The following is a 13,843-nucleotide window of genomic DNA, read 5'->3' on the forward strand; positions in this document are numbered from 1 at the left end:
TTAGGCTAAAGGAGACGGTGATTATGAGAAATGAATGAAATGGTGGAATGAAGAAAGTGGGAGGAAACGGGAGAACCCCGAGAAAATCCACTCACACGGCGTTTGTCCACCACAAAGTTCACTTGGCGGAAGCAGGGTTTGAAATGTGATGATTTCATCATGAACAGAAGAACTTTACATAAATTATGAACTCCTACGTTGCCACAGTAATTGTTTTGAAGTTACAGGACGTAAATATTAATACAGATTAAGAGTTACGAAAGGACTGGTGGAAAGGAAAAAGGACTATTCAAGTAGCTCGTCTATCCACAGTATCGATCCATAATAAGACTTACTGAATATGTCCGCAATAGAATGTAGTTAAATTCGGTTCGATAGTAATTCGTTTCCAATTTTCTGGTATATTCGTACATGTTTTTCAAATGCAGTGAAAATGAACATTATTTAAACATACTCACTGAAAGAGACATATCTAAACTACTAGATGTAAATATATTTTTCTTAGTAAAAATTTAACATTTTTTCTTACAACAAAATAGATTCATAACATTCAGTCTTTTACCAAAGTAATCTTTTTACATGATGTCTTCTTGGAATGAATTTGAATATATATTTTTTAAAATTTAGAAACATTTTAATCATTTTCTTCAGAGATTATGCTTCTTGATGATGGCTAAGATATCTTCAACATCTTCTTTGGAACCAAGGAAAACAGGGCATCGTTGGTGTAGCTTGCTTGGAACAACGTCAAGAATTGGGATTTTTCCGTTGGAAGCCAATCCTCCTGCCTGCGTTATAATATAAGCCATCGGATTGCATTCATAAAGTAATCTCAGCTATAAAAATAGAGACTATTATTGTATACAAAAGTAGAAGTATCTAAACTAAAAGATCATTTATAGTAAAATTTTACATCATGGTCAAAAGAAAATTAACTTAAAATTCTTAAAATTTAATCTACTTAAAACTGGATAGACTAAACGTAATAATCAAAAAATCACTGCAGTTAATTTAAAATTAGGAGTACCCTGTTTTGCAAATAGCAGGTATAATAATAATGAACCAGTATACCTAATATTCACCATTCTTTCGAGGAAGACAACTTCTGAAAGAAGACAACTTGTAAGTTGTCGAAATAATAGTCTTAGAAGTCAATTTTCGTACATACATGATCAAGATTAGTATTAAAATGGATATTTGAGTCTTGCTTTGCCAAGTAACATTCCAACATATATCTATAAATATTAAAATTAGCTCTTAACTGGTAATGGGGGATAAAAACTGATTCCACGCGATATTTGTCAATAGGATGAAGACATGATCAGGCATTTTTTCGTAATATTTTAAATCGGAGTCCTTGAAGTTACCTAGTTACTGTGCATTATATTTTCCGGGTTGTAGAGAGCTACGGGTGGAATTTGATCCCACCATATTATATGCAAATACAGCATTAGAAATAACCTTGCCTTACCAGTGAAGGGTTAATTAAGAATGCTTTTTACCTACGTACTTCGTATTTCTTTACAACAAGCGTCTCTGAGCAACATATAAGATTGACTTTTGTCTTGTCATGATGTGAATGATCAAATATGTCGAAAACGATTTTGTGAAGTACAAGCTATGTAAATCAAAGTAAAGAATACTTGTACCTGCAGTGCCCAATAATATACTTACTTTTCCTTGTGGAGCATCCTTGGTTGCGGGATACATGAAAATACCTCCGTATTTCAAGGTTCTGTGTACATCAGCAACCATGGATCCCACGTACCTCGCTCCATAAGGTTTGCCGTTCTGGAGAATAGAGAGATGTGTATTGCAGTAAGTGTAAATTACGAGTACTTTATGAATATTACTCATTAGCAATAATATTATTTACAGAGTTAGTATAAAAAGGTAAGTTACTTCAGTCTATTCTTATTTTATAAAAAGAAAATGTTTCAGTCTATGAATAACGCTAATACTTAGGAGAAGGGTGGGCAAAGTGAAACGTGCGGGCAAAGTGGAATTTGTCATTTTCAGAAGCATAACGCTACACATCAAGACACAGGCAGTAGCACTGAAGAGAAGCAAGTGTCATGACGTAATGACATAATGGAAAATTCCACGTGCTGCGTTGTGCATGAGTAATAGAGGGAAAACGTGTGATATGAAAAAACAAGTTTTCAGAAGGCCAGGAAGAAAAGAGTTGTAATTCCTGAATATTCAACGGAGATATGTATTTTGCAATCAGGTGAGTACAGCATCATTCATAGTAGAAATAGATGAAATGGTTTTGTGAATTGATGAAAACCATGATTTGGAGAGGTATAAAATGTGAATCGTGCTGATGCGAGCAAAGAGGAAAAACAGACAGCGAGCAAAGTGGAACTGTTTAAATAGACATATATGCAAAAGCTGCTTCCATTTTTTTATTTTTTGCTTTCTTAGAAACGCAAACAGTCTTACAAATCTGTAAGTTCATAATTTGTTCTCCGAAATAGTTGCGCAAATAATGTCTTAAGTAAATTCGCAACATTGCCTCAACAAACAACAATGCCTACCCTACATACATATACGTCCAGTTTGCTCTTTTATAGGTGGGCAAAGTGGACTTTCGCATATCAACATTAAAAATAGTATATCATCAACATGTTTAATTGTTTTATTTCCGTTTTGTTGTAAAATATGGCGGAAGGTTCAAGCTTTCCATACATGTATAAAACATTCTATTATCGTGTTTTGTTCCGACAATATTACGCCGTCTATAATTTGTGAGCCACTTTGCCCGTCCTTCTCCTAATAGTGAACACTTGCCGCTCCGCTACGTGCGTTCCTAGAGTCTTTCTATTTCAACTCTGCCCCTTCTGGCGCTGCTATCGATATGTGATTCCCCGTACCTCCCTCAAAAGAGGAGGAACAAGTTGTTGCGGCCGAGATCTTTCAATTGTTAGATGCTGAAGCGTTGCCAGAATAAATTATTTCACGGACTTCGCTGTCCTCTGTCTTGTTAGCCATTCTAAGTAGCCTACGATCTTCACTCGTCACGACCAAATGATTGAATGACAAATTGGCAACATAGTGGAGGTCATTCACTTCTTTTCCGTAATCAAAGGGAGGATTTTCTCCATCAGAGTGTGGCGGCGGTGGGGCCGAAGTATAGTGGGCACAGATGAAATAGACAGGCTCTACCTGTTGTCAATAGATGGCGCTAGCATGCAGATAATTTGCAGATTTAGAACTCTTGTGTCGATGTAATTGCAACATAAAAACTATATTCATTCAAATTATTTCAAAATAGGATAAGGCTATAACCATACTTAGATTTGAACTTATATTGATCTCTTACAATAATACGAGGCGCATGCCAAAAAAAGCTGTCAAGATTTTCACGCGGGTTAGGAACACGGATGTTGATCATGCGCACAAGCATGCCCTAGTATTCTGTGCTTGCAACATAAGTAGGATCATCCGAATGAAGCTGCGTACTTTCGAGTAGCAGTAAGGTGAAATGGCAGTCGTAATATAGAATCCTGCCAAATGTGAAGTGAGATCTGTCACGATTTCTGAACGCCAAAGATACCCATCGGGATACCTTAATACCCTAATGCAGCTAGATACCCTAATGCAGCTGATACCCATCGGGAATTGTGTGCCATTTACGGACTGACAGTGCCATTTACGGACTGACAGTAATAAGTGAAGGTCAGGCAACAGAGAAGAGCAGTTTCGTGAAGGGGGTTGAAATGTTTATGACGCTGAGCGTAGGAGGAGGCATACTGTTCAGATTGACGATCTGGTAGAACGTGTTAACGATAAAGTGCGATCCAATGACCGGTTTACAATAACTGAATTCGCCAAAGGATTTCCAGAAGCGTCTGCAAAAGCAATGCATTGAATTGTTACTGACAAGCTTGGTTCACAAACTGTATACGACGTAGGTGTCAAAAATGCTGAAAGACGCTCATGAAGAACTAAGAATGACAGCTGCACGCGATTTTTCCACCCGCTGGGGGAAGGATGAGGACGAGGGATCAAACCTAGATAGCATATGCCACTGGGGAGTCGAAGCAGCAATCATGCAATAGCGGCACACTTGTTCTCCTAAAGCAAAGAAATTAAAAAAAAAAAAAAAACATCACTTCACAAAATCATGACAACCGTGTTTCGGAGACCAAAAGGGAGTGATTCTTGTAACTTCTTGGAACCAGAATGAACAATTATAGCAGATATGCATTGTCAAACACTGAATAATCTCTAACGTGCCATTCAAAATCCACCGAGAGAAATGCTACATTCTGGGATTCTTTTGATCCGTTCCCCATACACAGCTGCTTGTATTATTGAGACAATTCAAAGATTTCGATGAAACTATTCACTCACCCCACTTACATAGCACCGACCTTGCTCCCAGCTCTTTCTTTCTTTTTCTTCATCTGAAAACGATTTTTACGTAGAGGGTATACAGAAGCTTGTGCCATGCTACCAGAAATGTCTGGAAGTTCATAATGACTACGCCGGAAAATAGCCAAGGTATGTACTTTATCCATTTTTTAAAAAAATATATCGGTCCTTTTCTGACATGCATCTCCTAATTGCCACGATTGAACTACAACAAATTGTACTGCTCCAATTTAATTATTTTGAAAATCGATAGTGATGATGCTGAACACTACCGTACTTTTCTACCTAGGTATTTATTATTAAGACAAAGACCGCTATCTTATTATTATTGCAGTTATTTTTTCATAGAATAGAAAAATGACTTTATCTGATACTTTACGGTTATCCGTATTAATTAAATAAGTCAATACTGAAGTTGCAGAATACGCTATAATATATAATGACGCTATAAATCATTCCCAAATAAGAAAAGATGTGTCAACAGCGTGTATAAGTTGTTGAAGTAGTCACAGGCAAAAGTATGTCCACACTCGGTTAAATGAGTTATCTATAGGGGAGAGGGGGAGACTTTGATACATGGGGCACATAGATACCAGGTAGATATTTTTCCTACTGTGAAGAGGTAAATGGACAACAGTTTGGTGTTGGCAACATTGGTAACAAACAAACATCGTGAGGCACAGTTGATGGATGGACGCAGCGTTCTTTTCTCTGTGCAGAAAAAAAAAAACTTGATTTCTTAGAGCAAAAGTAAGTTTTCACTTATGTGCTTGTAAGCTTATATTTGTAATAAACACTGAATTTTTGAAAACTTATGTAGGTTGCATGAAAGTGTAATTCTTTATAAATAATTTCATTTATGTTCAATTGCCCTGCGTGGAGCAATTTTTCAGTTATAGGAATTAATGATCCTGAAATTCGGTTGGGGCACATTAGTACACATGCATGTGGGGTGGATTGGTACGGACCAATGTGCCCCCACCGCTCTGTACCAATCCACCCCTTCCATTTGTAATTATAAGGGTAGACTACTCTGTGCATTTCCCGTGTATCACAGTTTTCGTTGTGATTAACATCAAGTAGAAAAAGTTACTAATAATATAGGCTATCTCATGTGTGATCACTTTAATCTCCGTAATCAAAGCATAAAAATAAATTAACCAAAATAATATGGAAAACTTTTCTATTATTATATTTCCGACTTTCCAGAACTATAGGTATAGTCGATAGGTACACAAACTTTCGAATGGAAAATTGTTTAACCATTTAGGAGCCTTGACAGCAAAAATGTGAAGATTCTTTCCCCCAGGTCATAACATGCGAGTGATTTTAATAGGCACATGCCTAACAAAATCAAATTCAAATATATATTTGTACATGGACGCTAAAAGCCAGCGTGTAGTAAGCGTCATATTTGTTCGACTTTCAGCAACCTATTTGAAAGTTATTCGGCGAAGTTCTTGAATATTATAAAGGTAACCAAGAAAGTTCTCTCACTTCTTGTGGAGGTCTGTGTTCAATTGACCCTCACACTGTGAGTTGAATGCGAATGGAGATAAGGCGAAGGTCAGTTGTTGGTGTGGATATATCCATCATACTACCTGATTATGACAGTTCAGTTACACAGTGAACTTGCGTAAGGACAGAGTAAACATGGGACCTCTACAAAGGGCCCTAAGAGCGAGTATGATGTGCGAGTTCAAACTGGGATCAAACGCCGCAGTAGCAAGGGAGAAGATATACCAGGCCTTTTGTGAGAGTGTCGTGACTACGCGGACAGTGCACCGGCAGTTTAACAAGTTTAAAAGCGGTGACGAAACACTGGAAGACGCACTAGTGCCGGAAGACCCAACACATGTACAAAATGAAGATCTTTAGGCAGCAATTAAGGCGAATAGTGGCCAGATATGTGAGGAATTGAGACTACATTTCAGTGTGAGTGAAGAAACCGTTCGGCAGCACCTCCAGCTTTGGACGCACTACAAGTTGGGTCGATGGGTTCCACATGATTGGATCCGAACTAGAATTCAACGCGAGCAGATACCTATGTTTCTTTGCTGTCTTGTCTCAGTAAAGAGAAATTTCTGGAAGGGTGTTGACATATGATGAGAAGTGGTCCTGTACGAAGCTCCACGGCGCCGTCATCATTGGTTAGCATCCCATGAACCGGTTCCAAAACGGCCAAAACCAGCATTGCACTAGGTCCTCTACCAGCACACCAGAAGGTCCTCCTGTGTGTTTGGTGGAATGCTTGTGGCATCGTGCATTGGGAACTGCTACCAACTTGTCAGAGCATCAATGTAACTGTCTAGTGTTAACAGTTGGTTTGTATTCAAGAACAACTCAAAACTCTAGAGCCAGCACATCTGAATTGCAAAGGGGTCCTGCTGTTACAGGACAACGCTAAGCCCCACATGGCTAGGATGACCCGGGGACACCATTCTATGCCTTTTTAGGGAAACACTACTGCATCCGCCATACTTCCCGGACATTGCACCTTCCAATTACCACCTGTTCTACCCCGATGGAATCCATTGCCTTCCAGAGCGTTGGCAGAAGGTCGTCGATGCTGATGGGACTATTTTTGATCTTCCAGGTACGTCTTAGGTGACATATCGATGTTCGAAGGTTGTGGGTGAAAAAGCAACAGAACTTTCTTGGTTACTTTATAATAACAAAGCTCCGCCTCCTTTGGAGACAAAGGGACGCTCGAACCAAAATTATAACATCTTTTCCAGTTAATAGTTGAGGTATGAAAGATTTCAAAATTTTGTAAACTGTAGGTAGCCCTTGGATTATTTACTTCTATTTTTCCTTTAGAAACAGAACCTCATTTATACAGGTAGTACGTTTTTATCTTTGTAAATAGCTTGCGGAACTTTTAAATTTTGATGAGGACACAAGCAAGCATTGGACTTTTTACTTTATTTTTTTGTAACAGGCTGAACTAGATCTATTGAATTACTGAAGATTCTGATAAATCTTCACATTCTTTTTATGAAACATGTTTTTATTTTGCATTTTTGCTGTTGTAGGTCCTTAAATCTATTGTTAAAATACTTGAGTTTGTGGAAGTTTAATAGATTATATTTCAAAATATTTCATGGGAAAATAAAACAAAAGAAGTACGTTATATCTATTATCAAAAAGTCTGTGTGATATTTCACTTTGCTCGTACCAATCTGCCCCTATATGGGGAAGATTGGTACAGATTGCAGATCTTTCGTAAAATGTAATTTACTCCAGGCAGGACATTAGTAGAAACAATATTGTACATTGTAAATGTAGCTAAAGAATCACAGTTTAAGTAGGAAAAAAGCCATGTTTCTCAAGCTGACGATATGTTCTAAAATCTCGGGTAAGTAAAAATCGTACCAATGTCCCCCCTTTTCCCTACTTAAGTTCTCTAAAATCTGGATTGTGGTGAGTATCATTGTAATAGTTTGTATAAATAGTTGTAGAGTAGTTTTGAATAGTACACTGCATAGTGTGAGAGCAATATAAACATTTTAACCCTTGATTGATTTGAATGAACCAAATAAACAGTGAGATTGAGTTTTATCTTGCAATTCTACAAAGAATATATTTAGACAAGGATTGCTAATCACATTAAACTGGAATAATTTGTATTATATTTTTTTTAAAAAAATATTTTTCTTTTTCTCAATTTGGAACAAAGTATAGAAATGGAGTTGATTTGGAGTTTAACATCCCGTTCAGCAGCGAGGCTATATGAGACGGAACCTACTGATTAACGTTGAATCCGAACCACCTGAGCTCCTGCCAGGAATCGAACCCGGGTCTCCACGCCAAAGGCGCATACGCTAACCGCTTAGCCACGAAGGAGCTCCAAAGTATAGAAAGTTGTAAAGTGATAAGTTGAAGATAACTTTCACTTACGCGCGTTAAGTTACTAGTTGTTGATGTTACGAATTACTTAAAATGTTCCTATAAAAAGTTCGTCGAAAAATTAAATGTTTGATATTGCTTTGAAAATTATGACTTTAACCAAACTGTGCAGTACATATTGCTTATGGATGGTTGCATGAATGTGTACAGATTGTACAGCGTGGTCCGGAAGTGGGCGTATCCCTAATTGGTGTTTTCTGACAATTTTAGGTTTTACTCACATTTGTTTGGTAACATTGCTTGGCATTATCTGGTAACATTGCTATCCGTGTTCATTTGTTTTCTGCTTGGTAACAGTTAGTTGCAGTGAAGTTGGAATAATCAACAATATGTGATCAAGTCCATATGGAAGAGGTTGTACATCTTCACTAGCTCCCTTTGCCTCGCCTCCAAGAAGTCCCGGGCAATGCTCTCTGGGGTTTCATTAAGGAACAGTTAAACCTTTTCAGGACGGGCAGGGATTTCAAGAAAATCGTAGACCTTTACTTTGGCGGCCCTAGCACCCCTCCTAATTCTTCCATGGGTATGAATTATACCTTGTTGGAAAGCTTATTAAAGAAAGATTCTAGTAAGATAACCTTTTAGGCTACCGTACCCAACCCGTAGAAGAAGAAGAAGAAAGAAAGAAAAAGTGAAAAAATATTTTTTCGAAATTTGTGAGAGTCTGGCAACACTGTTTCTAGTCGTACGCTAGAAAAAATATTCTGACCTGTAGGCCAGACATTGATAATAATTATACCAAAAAATGAAGGGCAAAGGTGCAATAGCTAGGTAAAAAAAATCGGAAGATAGAATCTAGGTGAATCATCCTGTTCCTATTTTCCCGAGAAATTTTCGTCTACCCTTACGTTGGCAGGCTTGGCGACGCCCCTAAATGTCACACATAAACAAACCATACCTCGTTGGAAACCTTATAGAACAGACATTTCAGCAAAGTAACTTTCGTGTCTCTCGGACCAAATTAGTAAAAGAAGAAGACGAAAATATTTTTTTTTTCAAAAATACAATTCTTCAGATTTTGTCAGACTGTGGCAACGCTGATATATACCGTACGCAAGCAAAAAAAAAAAATCTCAGATTTACGCCAGACACTGGAAACAATGATATCAAAAAATGAAGGGTTTAGATTCAATAGGAATGGAGGAAAAAGTTCTGAACACCGAGCCTACGTGAATCATCCTGTATTTTTTCGATAGATTGTGGTATACGCTAACATTGGCAAGTCTGGTGATGCCCCTAATTGTCACAAGCATATCAGCTATACCTCGTTGGAAACCTTATGAGAGACCCATTTCAACAGGGTAACTTTCATGTCTCTCGGATCAAACTAGTAAAAGAAGAAGAAGACGAAAGTAAACATTTTTGCTGAAAAAATCTATTTTTTCCAAATTTGTGGGACTATGGCAACACTGGTATTTGTCGTACGCAAGGAAAAAAATTCTCACATTTACGCCAGACATTGGGAACAATGATATTAAAAAATGAAGGGTTTAGGTACAATAGGAGAGGAGGAAAAAATTCGGAGCACCGAATCTGCGTGGATCATCCTGTATTTTTTTCGATAGATTGTGGTATACGCTAATATCGGCAGGCTTGGCCACGCTCCTAATTGTCACAAACATATCAGCTATACCTCGTTGGAATCCGTATAACACACACATTCCAACAAGGCAAGTTTCGTGTCTCTTGGACTAAATTAGTAAAAGAAGAAGAAGACGAAAATCAAAATTTTGGGTGGAAAATCAAGTTTTTCGAAATTTGTCGGACTGTGGCAACACTGTTGTTTGTCGTATGCAAGAAAAATAATTCTCACATTTACCCCCGTTATTGTGAACAATTGTGCAAAAAATAAACCGTGTAAGTGCAGTAGGAATGCACTCTTACTAACGGCAGAGAATAAACTCGCCTTGGTTCACCTAACATTGTTCGTCGCAAGATCATTGCTTTTCTTTCCTTTTGCTTCGTCAGGAAGATTTTTTTCTAAAACTAAATAACTTGTCAAAGGAGGGAGTTGAAAGAAATGCATATTTAGGACCCTTAGATTCAACTGATAGCTACAGCTGACTTTGACCAGGCTAAAAATAGAACGGTGCGTTCTGAGGTGATAACTGTTTTCCTGTCGCTCTCTCTCTCTCTCTCTCTCTCTCTCTCTCTCTCTCTCTGTGTGTGTGTGTGTCTGTCTGTCTGTTCAATAAGTTATCTTGTTGGAAGGTCTGTTCTATAAGCTTTCCAACGAGGTATAGCTGATATGTTTTTGACAATTAGGAGCGTGGCCAAGTCTGCCAATGTTAGCTTATACCACAATCTCTCGAAAACATACAGGATGATTCACGTAGGGTCGGCGTTCCGAATTTTTTTCTTCACTCCTATTCCACCTAAACCCTTCATTTTTCTACATCGTTGTTTCCAATGTCTGGCGCAAATGTGAGAATTATTTTCCTTGCATACGACAAATAACAGTGTTGCCATAGTCCGACAAATTTCGAAAAATTGTAATTTCCCCCCAAAATTTTGATTTTCGTCTTCTTCTTTAACTGGTTTGGCCCGAGACACACAAAAGTTATCTTGTTGGAATGTTTGTTCCATAAGCTTTCCAACGCGGTATAGCTGATATGCTTGTGACAATTAGGAGCGTAGCCAAGTCTGCCAATATTAGCGTATACCACAATGTATCGAAAAAAATACAGGATGATTCACGTAGGGTCGAGGTTCCGAATTTTTTTCTTCACTCCTATTGCACTTACACCATTCATTTTTTTATATCGTTGTTCCCAATGTCTGGCGTAAATGTGAGATTTTTTTCCTTGCGTACGAAAAATAACAGCGTTGCCATAGTCCGACAAATTTCGAAAATTTTGATTTTCCACCCAAAATTTTTATTTTCGTCTTCTTCTTTTACTGGTTTGGCCCGAGACACACAAAAGTTACATTGTTGGAATGGCTGATCTATAAGGTTTTCAACGAGGTATGGTTTGTGTGTCTGTGGTAATTAGGAATGTCGCTAGGGCTGTCAACGTTAGAGTACATTACAGTGGCTATTGAATAATATACAGGCTGTATCACGTAGCTGTGGGGTTGTGAATTTCTTTTTCCATTTGTATTGAACCGATGGGTTTGACTTTTGTGTATCATTGTCCCAAATATCTGTCGTAAATGTGAGATTCTTTTTCTTGCGTACGATGAATAACAATGTTGTCAGAGTTCCTCAAATTTGAAATATATTTTTTTGTCTTTATAAGAAAATACACAATAAGAAAAAGGGTAAATTCAATACCCCTCCTATTCACCCCTCTCAAGCCCAAAAGTCATGGACTGGGTATGGCTAGTTAGTATGTTCATTTGTCTCTATGGATGCCATTTTTTATCCTTGTAGCTCCATCAGGGGGTACCTCCCCCCAAATTCTGAAGAGAGAGAGGGAAAACTATAAACACCCAACTTTGCCCCCTGCCCCTTCACGGCGGGACCCACTACATGAATGATATACACAGGATTAGAAAGTTCCATCCTTTCTGAAGAGATACATACCAAAATCACATCTCTAGGTTAATTAGGAGCTGAGCTAGAGAGGTTTGAATTGCTGGCTCAAGGGTTGAGCCGTTCATCCTGAAAAGGTTTCGATATCACACATCGCAGGAATTACGAGCAGCTGTGGAACACACCTTCATCCTCGTGACTCCGGAGTATCTCCACAAAACATTTGCGAGAAGGCGCAGAATTCAGCTGTGTTACGAAATGGGTGGTGATAATACTTATGTTTATGACTCTCAAGACTTCAAGGTAACTGTGTACAGACATTCTACCATAACTAACACTATACTGTTGAAACTAAAGGGGGGTACGCCCACTTCCGGACCACCTTGTAATTGTCTTTCAGCTACAGAAGTCAAAGATCTTAAGTCTATTAAATTAGTAAGATCCTGACATTATCTGTTGAACAAGTCGCTAAGTAATACCGTATTGGCCAGTTCTCTCCTTTGGAGACATTACTTTTGCAATCGCTACCATAGATAGTGTTCACCCTCAAAGATATGCGACATCCTCTGACACTGTATTGATCGAAGACAAGCCACAATTCCATAACATGGAGTAGATCATTCACCTTCTACACATTACTGCACAATGAAGTACCCTATATGACACAGCTATGACACGTGACGTCTTCAACTATTCGCTCGTCAGACGGCATCATTGCTGCGGTCATCGAAACAACTACAATAGTTATTAGATGGGCTGATATTTTGCAACATACAGTAAAACCTGTGAACTTGGCCACCTCTCTAAGTTGGCCACCTGCTTATCTTGGCCTGGTTCGTGTTGAATCTGTATTTTCCCATAAGACATTCGTTACTTATTACTCTGTAAGTTGGCTACCTGTCTATCTTGGAAGTTGGCCACATTGAAGCAATGTTTGTCCTATGATGATAATGATAAATTTACCTGCGAATCTTGGCCACGCAAAATACCGTTTTGTTATTTTTCTTAACTCTTTCTTATTCCCATATGAGAGGCAGATGTTCTGTATTTGTGACTAGACACAAAGAAACATGGATTCGCACGATTTGTTCTTGGAGGTCAATGGCCAGAACACTACCCTCATAAAGGGTTGGTGAAGGAAGATGTGAATATGAAAAAGCACGTACAGGAATTCAGGAAATGGTTATACGTATTTGTTTACCCTGTCTGTTTTGGAAAACCATTAGCTATATCAGCTCCTTTCATCAGTGGGGAGCTTTAGTAATTCCGGAAAATTCTCAAGGTTAAAACTAACCATGTCAATTGTCAAGTATTGGCACCTGACGGCTTGTGGAAAGATGGCGGAAGTTTTGAGATATGAATTCCCATAAGATTTTCTTAAAACATATTTTGCTACGAGGAAACACTTGTAGCTCATTAACAAGAAGTAGTTAACTACATAATTAGAACGCTAAAAAGAATAAAAGAAGTACGTTTAGAATGAACCACGATGAATAAATTTGTATAATAACTGATTTGCTATTTTTTTTTCGAAAGATATCTGCAGAAAATATTTGTCACTGCCGAAAAAAGACATATAAACTGCACATAAATTGTTCAATTGATAATTGTGCTTTTCTTGTTTTCAATCTGAAATTAAATCTTTACGTCCCACGTTTATGCCGGGTAGGCTAAAGGAGACGGTGATAACAAGAAATTAGTAAAATGGTGGAATGAAGAAAGTGGGAGGAAACGGGACAACCCCGATGAAACCCACGCACATGGCATCTGTCCACCTTCAAAGTTCACTTGACGCGAGCTCGGATCGAACCAGAGACTCCATGCACCAGATGTGAAATCTCTATCACTGAACCACTGCGGCCCTGTTTTCAATCTAAATAACTCAGTATGCTACAATGTCAATTTCAATAAACTGCGTGAGTATGTTTCTATTATATGGTTGTTTGTGTAATTGCGCTTTCAATCCGAATAACTAAGTGTACCAGACTAGTTTTCAAGAAGATAAAGGTACATATATTAAACATACTGTAGTACTTTTTCTAGTACTGTACATTGTTATGATTACTCTATATACATTAC

The 13,843-nt window shown here is 38.1% G+C and overlaps 1 protein-coding gene across 1 annotated transcript in view; it reads right to left on the reverse strand.

Annotated features, from left to right (window-relative positions):
- Window positions 1-473: 473 nt before the first annotated feature.
- fbp (fructose-1,6-bisphosphatase) overlaps window positions 474-13,843 on the reverse strand; it is a 66,061-nt gene continuing 52,691 nt past the window's right edge. Inside the window, exons 6-7 of the mRNA XM_081734094.1 lie at window positions 1,675-1,791; window positions 474-836 (exon numbers count right to left, since the gene is read on the reverse strand). Of these exons, the coding sequence (XP_081590220.1) occupies window positions 648-836; window positions 1,675-1,791 (306 nt within the window). The 3' untranslated portion in view covers window positions 474-647. The remainder of the gene's footprint in view (window positions 837-1,674; window positions 1,792-13,843) is intronic.

This window comes from Thermobia domestica, chromosome 12, assembly GCF_964235325.1.
Source record: "Thermobia domestica chromosome 12, izTheDome1.hap1.1, whole genome shotgun sequence".
In the NCBI taxonomy this organism is placed as follows: Eukaryota; Metazoa; Arthropoda; class Insecta; order Zygentoma; family Lepismatidae; genus Thermobia; species Thermobia domestica.